Raw genomic sequence first — 13,098 nt, 5'->3', positions numbered from 1 at the left:
TGGTTTGAATTTGGGATTCTAAATTAATGTACTTCTATTGCCACTGATCAGAAGATGTTGATGATGTGGCAGCACTAGATGAAGCAATGCTTATATCCGAAAGTCAAAATCTTGTATTTCTAAATGAGTTAGTAGGAGCTGCTCCTAACACTCTACCAACAACATCATTAGGGGAAACCTCTGATTCATCATTAGTGCTTTGAGTCAAACCCACTTCAATTTGTTCTTATAGGCATACAACAATATGTAGTGAAAACTCTAAACATTGGAGGAAAATGCACGAAGATATCATATTATGGTACAACTAACAGATATAGCCTTTGTCGCATCATTCACAAATGATCCATCCTTTCTTTTATAAGTATCAATGTATAACTTTCCCCGACTAGGCAGCTGTCCAATTTCCAAAAACTAAATAAAAAGAGAAGTTAAGTTAAATAGTAAAAATTAAAAAATAGTAAAGTGTCATGTTAACTAATATCATTACCATCTCATGTCTTCTTCTTGACATAGGTTTAGAACCACCGGTATGAGGAATTACTTGCTTTTACGATTTTCTCTATTTTTTTACAAATCTCCTATGAACAAAAAAATTGTAAGTTCGCACAACAATAAAAAAATATCTACACAAACAATTCACACCATTCAAAATAATGTAACTTGTACCAATGTTTCCGGTTTTAGACGATAAGTAACAAAATGAGCCCATTGAGTTCTGTCTATACCATTTGGCACATTACTTATGATTTCCTTTTTGCTTTTCGTTGGATCATAGAACTCATTGCATAAGTTCTGCCTATGTGCAACCCACTTCCTACCAAGAGTTAGTTTGCAATACCGTTGTGCACTAGCTTCACCAATCTTAAAACAAAATCGAGGCTTTTGAAAAAAGAAGACATAGTTAGTGAGTAAAGATTTGAGTAAATGTAACATTTACAAAAGATATAAGGTCATACATGCATAAAGATATACCTGTAATATTTCCTTAAAGCATTCCAAGAAGTAAGTGTCAGGCATGCCTATTTTCCCAGACCATCTTTCAAAATTAATTGGAAACAAATTACAATCAATTGCCAATGTACCACAATATCCTGCAAGCACGCCTTGTCCTTCACCAATTTCCATGCCTAACTCATCAAAGTCCACAATGATACGTTCCCCACGAGTTAAGTTATTTACTTCTCTGACCTTCACCTTAATTTTCTTGATAACTCCTTCTAAGTCTTTAACCATAAAACAACTTACTTAACCATAAGTAAAATTTTTAAATTATGGTCATGTAAAAATAAATATGACATATACTTATTGCATGAACAGTCCAATATGATGAAGATTCACGTTGAACATGTTTTGTAGATGTTTCAGGTTGCTATGAGTTCTCAGTGGGCAATGAGGAATCTACTGGTGGTGTTGTGCTCATTGAAGTGTGTGATGAGGTTTCATTTGTTGGTGCAGGATTTGTTGATGGTAAATAATTAGTTGGAGGCTGAAGTGATGATTTCTGTGGATTTCGAAAACGCTTCACCTTTGGCATGGCTACATATATTTATGAGAAACCAAAAGTGAATGACAACAATGAAAACTAGATATAAAGAATGCATGGGGATTATCATACAAAACAATGACCATAATTCTTTAATATGTATGGTAGTTCTAAATCAAGTAAATTAGATAGTATTTAGGAAAATCAAATCCAAGGGTGAGACTTACCTGCAGGTTGATCACTTTCAATATGGGGGAGTACAACAGGAAAACCAAGAAAATCCAAGGGTGAGTACCCTCAGACTTATTTACATGCAATGAATTTGTCATTACAAAAGTACACATATAATAGAACCAACTTGTTGCTCATAGTGCAAATACATTAACATAATAACATAGATGGAAATAGAAAAAACAAGAAAATCCAAAATTCTATTATTCATGTCCAACTACAAAATTTTGTTATGGTAAATTTGATTTAAACACATCTCTAATTGTTTGATCTGTATCTCTATTACATTGTTGTTCAACCAAAATTGGAGATTTATTACTTAATAGGTCATATAATAGGTCCACTAAGTAAGGATGAAATATTAGTATTGGAAATTGGAGTTGCCACTTGAAAAAAAATCATAAAACTTTTGTCTTGTCTTAGGAAATTTTTCTCAATTCTGATTTTTGAACTAGGTGATTCCAATTAAAAATGAATACATATTGGTTTTGTTTATATTTGAATTCCAATGAACTCTAAGTGTTTGTTTATTTGTCACTCCATCTCAACCAAAATTGGTTTTTCTGCCATAAACTATTCAAAAGTTATGTTATTAGCCAGTCAAACCATTAAAACAACCAGAGTGGAATGCTGATTTCAACAAAGACATTTGTTAGAGAAAAATAAAACAACCCCATGTTTTTGTTAAGTGTTTTATCCAACAAAAGCATCAAACATGAAGAAGTTCATGCAAAGGAAGGTGTACATACGAGTATATGCTAAAGTTGCTCAGTACTCCATAGTTAGGAATTTCACCAGAAAAGAAATTGATAGTCAAGTTCCTAAGACAGGGAGGAAAAAATGAATCATAAAGTTATTAATATCATTATGCCAAAGAGGTTTAGGCTACACTAACTTACAAAATTTTCAACTGTGAGAGACGGCCAATAAAGCAAGGTATGGCACCTTTCAATAAGTTACTGGATAAATCCTTGTATTTAAATTATGTAGTAAATTCCAGATAAATTAAATGCAACTGAGAATAAAGTGTAGAAGCAAGTTCAAAGAATCATAAAGAAATAGAAAGAAAAGCAAGGAACAAGGAATTACAATATATTCAAATATGAAATAGTTCCAATGTTTGACGGTATGCCTCATTGGAAAAAGTTACCCCTCAAGTACCTTTGAAGACAATCAGATGAGACACATCATCATGGACATAACATAAAAGCACTGCAATTTATAGGAAATTAATAAATATTTCTTTAGGAGTGAACCATTTCACTTACAGTGCTCTTAAATCAGAACAATTGGTAAGTTCATTAGGAATGGTTCCATGCAAGTTGTTATGATGAAGTGCCTTGATTCATTGCAAGCCATCATATGGAATGAGAATGATAAAAGTCTCATGTGTAAGTTTAGCAATGAAGAGAGAAACTTGTTTTCTACTTACAGTCTTTGTAGTCCACTGAGTTTACCAATGAGATAAAATTATGCCAAGTTGCAAGTATGGCAGATTTTTGAAAAACAAAACACAAAGTGTCATACTCAACTGAGAAAGTGGGGAAAAAAGAAACATAATGAAGTGCATGTGATGTTTGCATACATTATGCGAACTCTCTGTTGATCGCCAGGGTGGCAATAGATACCAGTCCATTTACAATGAGCATTTATAGCAGAGAAAAAGGAAGCTAAAAAAGTACCCAAAATGCATTTATTCTCCCCCCACAAAAAGGAAAAAAAACTAAACAAAAAGTATAGAAGAAAATTTGTAGCAGAGAAAAAAATAAGAGACTCATAGTTCTAACCATCCAGGGTTAGAGCAAGAGAAGAAGGACAGAAAACAAAAGAAACCACTTGTGGAGCCTTCAATACATGCTCTCTGTTGTAGACTTCAGTCGATTCTGACAAGATGAGGTTTATAAACTCTACAAGGACAAATTAGTGAACATCTTAATTATTGAGAAAAGTCAACAAAGAATATGAAGCAGAAAATTCTAGAGAAAATTCTATAATGACATATTATCTAACTGTATATAATGAGGATTTGTTATGCTTTTCTAGAAGCTAATGAAGTGCACGAAACTGTATATAAGTTATAACCTGTGAAGAGAACCAGAGAAGAAAGAGAACTAGAGAAGAAAGAGAACCAGAGAATAAAGAGTACACTTTTTATTATAGGTTCTTTATATATATGTCCTTCCTAACTTGAAATTGACAAAAGGAAGCAACATATAATCACCTTAAGAAAATAACATTAAGAAATTAAACATGAGTCGAGTATACATGCATTGAAAATAACTTTGACTATAAAAAATCATTACCTTTAAGAAAAAATTTATTACTAATTATTTTTTCAACTCATACATTTGAGTCAAGGATATCACCATCTAAATAGTTTGTAGCCAATTGCACATATTCATTGTCATTACTATAATATTTCTCTAGCTCTTGATCTTGGTATGGCTCATTTTCATATACCTCTTTTACTATTTCTCCCATTTCATACAAATCTCTTGGCTTTAAATGCACAACAACAGTCCATCCTTTATTGACCACATCATCTACATAATATACCATTTGTGCTTGAGATGCCAAAATATAAGGTTCATGTTCTTCACGATCTCTAATATGAATTAGTCTATCAAAGTTAACACAATTAAAATTCCATTGATCCTTTTTATATCCTCTTTCTCGTGTAGTATTTGCCGACTTACACTTGAAAAGAACAACATTGAATTGACCATAATAATTAAACTCAATGATATCCTCCAACTTTCCATAATAGGATAAGTCTACTTGCCTTAAGTTCCTGTCAACACTGCTTAATACACAAGTTGTATTAGATGTTAAAAACACACCACTATTTTGTGTTCTCAATCCCTCATCTCGAGTCAATGTTTGAAATTTAAAACCATTGATGTTGTACGCAATAAATCTGTTAGCATTTTCCAATGGACCTCGTGCTAGAAACTTTAAGTCATTAGACATTGTATTTGTTGTTTCTGGATTCATAATCTAAATAAAGAAGTTATGTTAGCCATAATTGAAAGAAAACATAGTAAATAACAGAAAGTGTACTATGTGATAACCCACCCACCTTTGAAACCAATCAACTAACTCTTTAAACACTCTAGTTTCGATCTTAGTGGTTGAAGCTCGCCTTCCCCTTGAACTTCTTTTTATTAGTTGTCTAAATTGACTACATATATAATCAAACAATATGACTAATATAATTTAATTAGTTTAAATACAATCACACACTTAATGTAGATTACTCACTCAACAAATGGTGTGACTATTGCACAATTTAAAACCACATATCGATGGGCTTGTAGTTTTTGCATCTGAGTTAAAGTAAAATTCGAAGAACCTCCTACTGGCTTCCCACCTTGTGGAAAGATAGATAACAGAAAAGGCTCATCCTGTTTTATCACAAACACATCTTGGTCTATTGAACCTTGTCTCTATATCTTCAATGTATCTAGAACAAAAGGTAAGAGACTCTTCAGCTAAGTATCCCTCAGCTATAGACTCCATAATAATATGGAAAATCGTGACTTTTTAGCCCGAATATTTTTTGTTGCACCTCATCAACACATCTAGAAATGTTACTTGAGTAACCATCTGGTACTATAACATTTTTCAAAGTTTTGAGAAACAACTTTTTGGTATCACGAGTTAATGAAAACAAAGCAAGATGATATCTTCCATTATCATATGGCCAAAGATCCTCTCTTATGCCCATTTCCTTTAAATCTTTCCTAGCATTTACATTGTCTTTGGATTTAGGCTTTTCATTTAACAAAGTATATACCAAATTGTCAAATACTTTTTTTTTCAATATGCATGAAATCTAAATTATGGCGTAACAAATTAGACTCCCAATACGGAAGTTCAAAGAAAATGCTTCTTTTTTTCCATTGTTTAACTTCTTCTCTAGATCTTTTTCCTCTACCATCCAAAATTACTCCTCTCCCAAATGTAACATTAATATTTTCAACTTGCCTAAAAATGTCAGATCCTGATAATTTTAGTGGTGGATTCCTTGTTTCAGTGCTTCCATCAAAGCGAACACGATTCAATCTAAATTTATGATTTCTACTCAAAAAGCGACGATGCCCCATAAAACACAACTTCTTACTATAAGGGAGACGACAAGGTTTTGCATCAAAGTTACAAGTAGGGCAAGCTAAACCTGTGTGTTCCAACCAGATAAAATGACTAGGCCAGGAAAGTCACTAATTTTCCACATAAGAGCTACTCGCATCCTAAAAGTTTCATTCAATGAAGAATCAAAGGTCTCCACACCATCATTTTATAGCTCACGTAACACATCAACAAGGGGTTGTAAGTACACATCAATATTATTTCCTGGCATTTACTTGCCTGGAATGATCATGGATAGGATCAATGAAGTATGCTTTATACATATCCATGGTGGAAGATTGCATGGAATTAAAAACACTGGCCAAATACTATAAGTAGAACTCATAGTACCAAAAGATTAAAACCATCACTAGCAAGGCCTAAACGAACATTTCGAGGATCAGAACCAAACTCAGGATGCAATAAACTAAATGTTTTCCATGCCTCACTGTCCCTTGGATGCCTTATGAACCCATCCTAGTTCTCTAAAGAATGCCATCTCATCCTTGTCCCTTCAATGGAAAGTAACGCAAAACTTTTGCAGGTTGATTTTTTTCTTCTTTGGGTTCCATCTAGATGTACCGCAACGTTTGCATGTTTGCATGTTTACAAATCTTTTTCATCATCTCTTAAATATAACATACAATCATTTGGACATGCATCTATTTTGGTATTGTTAAGACCAAGTTTGTTGACGGTTTTCTTAGCCTCATAAAAAGAAATAGGCAAGTTTGCTTCATTAAATGCATCTTTTAACAAATCTAGGATCATAGTCATTGCCTTGTCAGTTAATCCACACAAACCTTGATGTGATATAATTTGATTACAAACTCTAATTTTGTGTACTTGCTCCCGTCACACAATGTTTGATTTCTATCATTGAGAAACTCAATAAACTCATTATGATCCTCCTTTGGCCTTTCATTCAAAACATCATCTACACCCAATGGTTGTGTTTTGCCTAGATTAGTACCTTCTTGCCTATAGTGCCCAAATGCTTCATTGATCATTGTTTCCATTGGATTTTCATAATGAAATGCCTCTTGTATATCATCTTCATTACTAGAAATATCTTCTATTTGTTTCTCACCATGAAGATTCCATATAACATATTTTGTGGGAAATGCTTTTAAAATCAAGTGCTTCTCAACTACGCCTCGACGACACGACGACGAGCACAACAGCTCTAGGAACGAACTAAAGGGTTGAAATAAAGTGGAACATAACCAAGAAACGGGTTAACAAGAAACCCTAACTAGAAATACGAAGGATGATTAATGTGGATCAGTACGAGCTAGGAAGAGATACTTATGTGGAGCAACGAGTCCTCCTAGTTCAACGTAACAATGGAAGCAAAACCTTAGCAGAGAGGGAGACGACTACAGCTCTAAGGTTTTCTGAAAGAGTAGAATGAGTGAGTTAGGGCAAACTTAGGGTTGGGTTTTATCCTTTGAGCCAGCCCTAGGCCCATCTGATTTGGAATGGCTTTTTAAAATAAGGCGTAAAAGTAAGTGGGCCTTACATTTGTTTTTCAAAACTTTTAGACAATGGACGTTCGAACTACGTTTTTAATAGATTAAATTATAATTTTTTTCTTAAGTTCATTTTATCGATAATCGTTCCGCTAAAAATGCTCATTTTATATCTTTCTGTAACATCCAAAAAAAATCGGGATGTTATATATGTCATGACCTTTTTCTTTTCTGGTTTACATGAGTCATTCTCTCCAATTGGACCCTTTTAGAATATAAGTATGTGCTTAAAGCTTGCTTCATGATTTGATTCAATTCTAATTTCTTTTTGATAGTCACTTATTCAAGAGTTATGCACTCTAGGAAAAACTTAAGATATTTGGTGAGAAAAACACCTTTCTCTTCATCAAGTAGTTCAACCTATGAGATGACTTACACTTAAGCAAACCAATACAAGGTTAAATGGTACAAATTTTGCTTCATGTAGTGCAACATCGACAAATATGGATGACAAGTTCCTGAACAAGGAAAATGAGTAAAATTTAATAGTTTATTTAAGAAATTACATAAGTTTGTTATAATACCCATTTGAATTTTAATAACTTATAAGTTTTTTTTCTATTCTAGGCCAGATGTTGGAAGTGGTGCTCCATCACCTATTGACATAAGAAGATCAAGCGGGACAAAAAATACTAGTTAGGAACATAACTATAGAAGTTTAGCAAAATGTATTATAATAATGTGTCTGATCTATTATGGTTTTTGTATTCAATATGTAAACGTACATGCAAACTTTTGGATGGTGTTGGATGATATCAACCTTTTTAATATGAATTATGAACGAAAATATTAATGATCAAAATGTTATCTATGTGAATTTTTTACTTTTTCTAATTTTATGGAAAATAGGTTAAATATTAATGGAAAGCAGGTTAAATAAATAATTAAATAAAAATAATAATAATTTCATATTCAAATTATGGAAGTTAAAACGTCGTATAACACGTTAGTATAGTGAAAATAAAGAAATTTCTATGTGTCGTATTTGACATTTGAATTCTTTTAAAATAAACAAATTAGGACAGTTTTAACTGCCAACGTGCACAAAATATGGTGGTCTGAACTGCTATTATTTGCACAGTGCATTAAAAGGTGGGTGTTGCGACGTTTCGTCAAATACTGCCATATTATGCATTGTGGCGGCAGGATATATGGCGGTACCCGTACCACCATACCCACAAAATATGGCAGTCATAACTGCCAATTTATACTTCAAATAACTCTTGTATTTAACAAAATTTTTTGTAGTGTATACTTTTTTTAGTGTTGGAAAACTTTTTACAAGTAGATTTACCCTTGACAATCTTTATCAAAGTTCAACAATTATTCTTTATGACTCAGATATTTATGCATATACATATGTTAATAATTAATTTAACTACAAATATTCATTGAACAATTATATCTCTCATTTATTTTGAAATGTCTTGATTACTTCAGCATAGGCTAAAAAAGACCTATATATACCAAAAGAAGTACTCATTTGATTCTCGTACTCAGTAATATAATATAATATAATAATAATAATTTCTTTTGCCCATACTTTTTTTCGGTGTCGGAAAATCTTCTACAAGTAGATTTCACGTTAGCATTCTTCATTTAAGTTGGTGATCAATCTTCAGAAAAGTTAAAACATTGCATCTTTTCCACCTTAGATATTTGTACTCATTTTTGGGGAAGAACACTTCGTATCATGTTAGTTTATTCTTTCAAAACATTTAAAACTTGATTCATTACCCAATTTATAAACACGTCACGTAAGTTTCATGAGATAATTTTATTATTAAATTGTAATTTTAGTAATCAATTTGACATGGAATAAGATATTAGTTTGTTAGTTTTCTTTTGCTTTTAAGAAAATAATATATATTTATTGTTATATCTTATAACTATTTGTTCTCTTATTTTCTACAATGCATTGTATTACGAGTAATACAAAACACACATTTATAATTCTCAATAAAAATAATATAAACCATATTGTGTTGTATACATAAATTCATTTCAAATTACATATAGTGAAATCAAATAAAATCCTAAATTAAATCATGTTTGTTCCTGCAGAGAACAAATAAGATGAGTCAGGCATAAGTAACACCTTACCCATAGTCCGCCATCTCCTTAGTAGGCCTCTTTCCGGTTGGCATATGTCTGCTTGGACCCGGGAGGGGTTACCTGCAGAAGGGACTCTAAAGCTCAAGTCAGCAAAATTTCAGAGAAAGTCAAATCAGATGATTAGGGAAGTAATGAATGCGCACCTTTAATTCGTGGGGTTCATGTATATTTATAGCTTATTAATTATGTTTGACCATTCCATGGGTTAGGCCCTGGTTTGGGCCATAGGTGGGTCTGGGCCCTAGCCCAGGCCCTTAGTCCTGATTATTGTGGGCTTACTGATTAGGAGTGTTTTGATTTCATCAAGTTTCTTAGAGTGGTCGATGTAGACCGATTACCCCTTAGCGGCTTATGCCGCCATTGTTCGTACGTCGTCTTAGGCTGGCTATTCCTTTAATGGCTTAGGTTATCGGTTTAGGCCGGTTAGGCTTAGGTCAGGCTAGGCCGACTACCTGAATTATCTTTGATATAGATGTGGTGATCGTTTATTATTATTATTTGGGTGAATCGGCTATGTGTGATACAATGTTTAATTCCATAAAATATTTTCTTTTACAATTCCATTCTTTTCAAATAGAATTTGAATTTCTTATCAATTCAAATTATCTAACTTCATTATTAGAAGTTACAGATTTGACTTGGTGATAAAGTGGACGAGAGAGAAAAATGTTTACATATTCTTATTAACATGAACTAGTAATACGTTAGCCATTAATATTTGATTACTTTCATTAATCTTAATAAATAAGATTTTGGATTCTTAAAGTAAGAAAATAAATAAATATAATAATTCATAATAAGAAGTTGGTTAATTTAAATAGATAATTTATATGTATTCTAATTCAGCACTAACTAACTCACTTAGTTAAAGTATTTTAAACAAAACAAACTTCAATCTATATTTTAAAAATCAACATGAGATGTAAAAGTAATTCAAGTGAATGGTTCACACATTGAACACCCGACCTTTTCCTAAAATTTAAGAAGGAACATTGGCACATACTTCTAGGAAGATTTGAATAAATAATAATAATAAAATTGATGACAATTTAACACTATCATACGATAATTGGCTATATTCACAAATAACAGTGATACAAAATTCCATTACAATGATTGGTTGTATTTTATTTATAGTTTCCACTTAGCCATAAAGGGGGCATAAACCGAGAGAACTACAATGAGAAATTCACAAGCCACTTAGGATATTGTAGGAGAAAACTCTAATATAAGTAGTCATAAGTCATTTAGGTGAAAACAAAAAAAACACTAAGTATTTATCCTTCTATTGGAAAGACTTTCTTATAAAGTATTATTTGGCAATCACGATTTTGTACGTTGACACCAAGCTTCTCAATCAGGTTGGTTCTTAAGTCAAACCAAGCTAGTTCACCATCATTTGTTTCGAAGAGTATATTGCCCATATTACTTGTTCCAATAGGAACGAAAGTGACGGTAAAGGTCCAATAGTAAAGAGTTTAGTCCATGTTTCCTTCTTGCCAACTTCAACCAAAATTGATACGTAAAATATAGTTGTGTCTTTATAACTTGACATTAAAGCAATTGACCCATTTAAGAGAAATAAGTGTCTCATCACCAAACAGAAATTGAAATCATTGTATGTTTTTGTGGGTATATCTAAGGGTGTGAGGGTTGTATAACATACCTCATTGCTTATGTCAAACGAAACCAAATATCCTTCATCGCCATTGTTACATAACCAATGACACATTCCCTCTAAATAGAATCTATTATTAATACCTTGACAGTTAAGAAATTTGATATTAAGTTTCCTCCAAGAATTGCTTCTTAGGCTATAAATCTCCCAAAACCGGTCATATTCCCATTCGTTATGATTATTTTCAACCAAGTTTCCTTGTGCATAATAACCTATTTTTCTAATTACTTTATAATCATCTCTAGCAATATCATAACCAAATCCTTCATATTCAATCACAACATCGAATCATATCGTACATCCGAAACTGGGCTGGGCGCAGTGACCTTACATTCATTGGTAGAAGGATTCCATAAATACACAATGTCTGTTGCTTCTAGGTAGAGGCAAATAATTCCATTAATACTAGAAGAACCCAAAATATAAACTCCAGGAGAATGACCTTCTATACGTGGATTTGGCCAATTTAATATTGTCGAATTCTGAAACTTCATACCAAAAGTGAATATAAGGAAGACTCATCATTATATTGGTCGTAATTTGGACCGAGGCATAGTAGGAGAGAGCTATCATCAAAATAAGAGTTTTGGTTAGATATGAAGTTATTGTAAAGAGGTTCATGAAATTAGGATTTTCCAACAAGAGAGCCCATGATTTGCATATGCATCCAAATCTTTTAAGAGATTTCAATGACAATTTGAAAAGAATGTTGAATGCAAGATGATCTGGTAAGTGTTTGCCAAGATTTTGAGCCACAAATTTATTGTCCATCTCTTGGTCGTGCAACCAATGTTAATAAGTTTCCAATGGTCTTTGGTGTTCTCGCTCCAAAGGTAAATAGGATGGGTAATTGTTGGCAATCTTTGCTAATGAGATTCTTGATGGTGGTCTCCTCCAAATACTCTGACTATTGACAATAATAAGTGAACAAAATATATAACAAATCATGAGAATGACTTAAATTAAACAAAAGAAATGATTTAAAATATGGAATGACTTATTCTGTACTTGATCATCCTTGAGGAAAAGGGTAATTTTAGTTCCCCTGGGGAGTCGTTGGTCATTGATATCCGTGGTTAAAAGCAAGAGGACTAGGTTGAGATTCCCAAATATATTGGTCATGGTCATTATGCTTGGAGGTGAGGATAACCTTATGAGCAACCAAATAAGTAGAGTAGAAGCCAACACCCAAATTATCGACCAATCTAAAACAAACACACACACACACATGTGAATCAATTAATGACAATGCAATGCAAATGAAAGTGAAATATCACACCTACCTACCTGCTTTGTCATGCCAATACCATTGTCGATGATAGAAAGTGTTTTGTTAGCCTTGTGAATGATTAATCTAACAATTAGTTCATCATTATTTAAAATATTTGTTTTTGTGAGCCTCTCAAATTGGATTTCATCCAAAGCCTGTGCATACATATCGTAATCAATACATTACCAAAAATTTACAAATAGAAAATCAAATTTAAATGATAACTTACATTAGAAGCATTGATGATAAGTTCACGAAGAAAAATTCCTTTGTTAGAATAGAAAGTCTTCTTCACCAAGCTCAACATCTCGCTCTTCTCACCTTCTAACACCAAGATCTTATCATTTGCGATTACAATTCCATTGGAATAACAACAATCTGATTGAATCAATTTATGAAACAAAACCACTCACAACCGAACCTTTGTATTTGTTAACCACAACCACCCACTATATCCATTTAATACAAAATCATTATCCATATTTAGTTTTATTGCCTTAAATTAATATTAATTAATTAATTAATTATTAAACTTAATTAATAAATTGGCTTTAAAATTATAAATTAACGTTTATTAATCAATGGTTTTCTTAAACTTTTAAACAAATAATTATTTTTTTCCTGTAAATTATTAATGAAGTAATTATTTCATTGGAGCATG

General features: G+C 32.3%; 1 protein-coding gene across 1 annotated transcript; it reads right to left on the bottom strand.

Annotated features, from left to right (window-relative positions):
- Positions 1–337: 337 nt before the first annotated feature.
- Positions 338–1,306, bottom strand: LOC114181039. The gene is made up of 4 exons (XM_028067358.1): positions 973–1,306; positions 667–879; positions 488–578; positions 338–411 (listed from the first exon to the last, which is right to left on the bottom strand). Exons 1-3 carry the CDS (start codon positions 1,231–1,233, stop codon positions 516–518), a joined length of 537 nt encoding a protein of 178 aa, XP_027923159.1. The 5' UTR covers positions 1,234–1,306; the 3' UTR covers positions 338–411; positions 488–515.
- Between the last annotated feature and the right edge of the window lie 11,792 nt (positions 1,307–13,098).

The sequence above is a fragment of the Vigna unguiculata genome, chromosome 4, assembly GCF_004118075.2.
Source record: "Vigna unguiculata cultivar IT97K-499-35 chromosome 4, ASM411807v1, whole genome shotgun sequence".
Classification (NCBI taxonomy): Eukaryota; Viridiplantae; Streptophyta; class Magnoliopsida; order Fabales; family Fabaceae; genus Vigna; species Vigna unguiculata.
This window is presented reverse-complemented; position numbering and strand designations above follow the sequence as displayed.

Excerpts from the sequence above, each read along its gene's own strand:
- LOC114181039 (XM_028067358.1), bottom strand. The coding sequence starts at position 1,233 with ATGGTTAAAGACTTAGAAGGAGTTATCAAGAAAATTAAGGTGAAGGTC. Across the intron at positions 880-972 it reads GCTTTAAGGAAATATTACAG|CCTCGATTTTGTTTTAAGAT; the intron begins GTATATCTTTAT and ends TTTTTTCAAAAG. Across the intron at positions 579-666 it reads GTCTAAAACCGGAAACATTG|GAGATTTGTAAAAAAATAGA; the intron begins GTACAAGTTACA and ends TTTTGTTCATAG.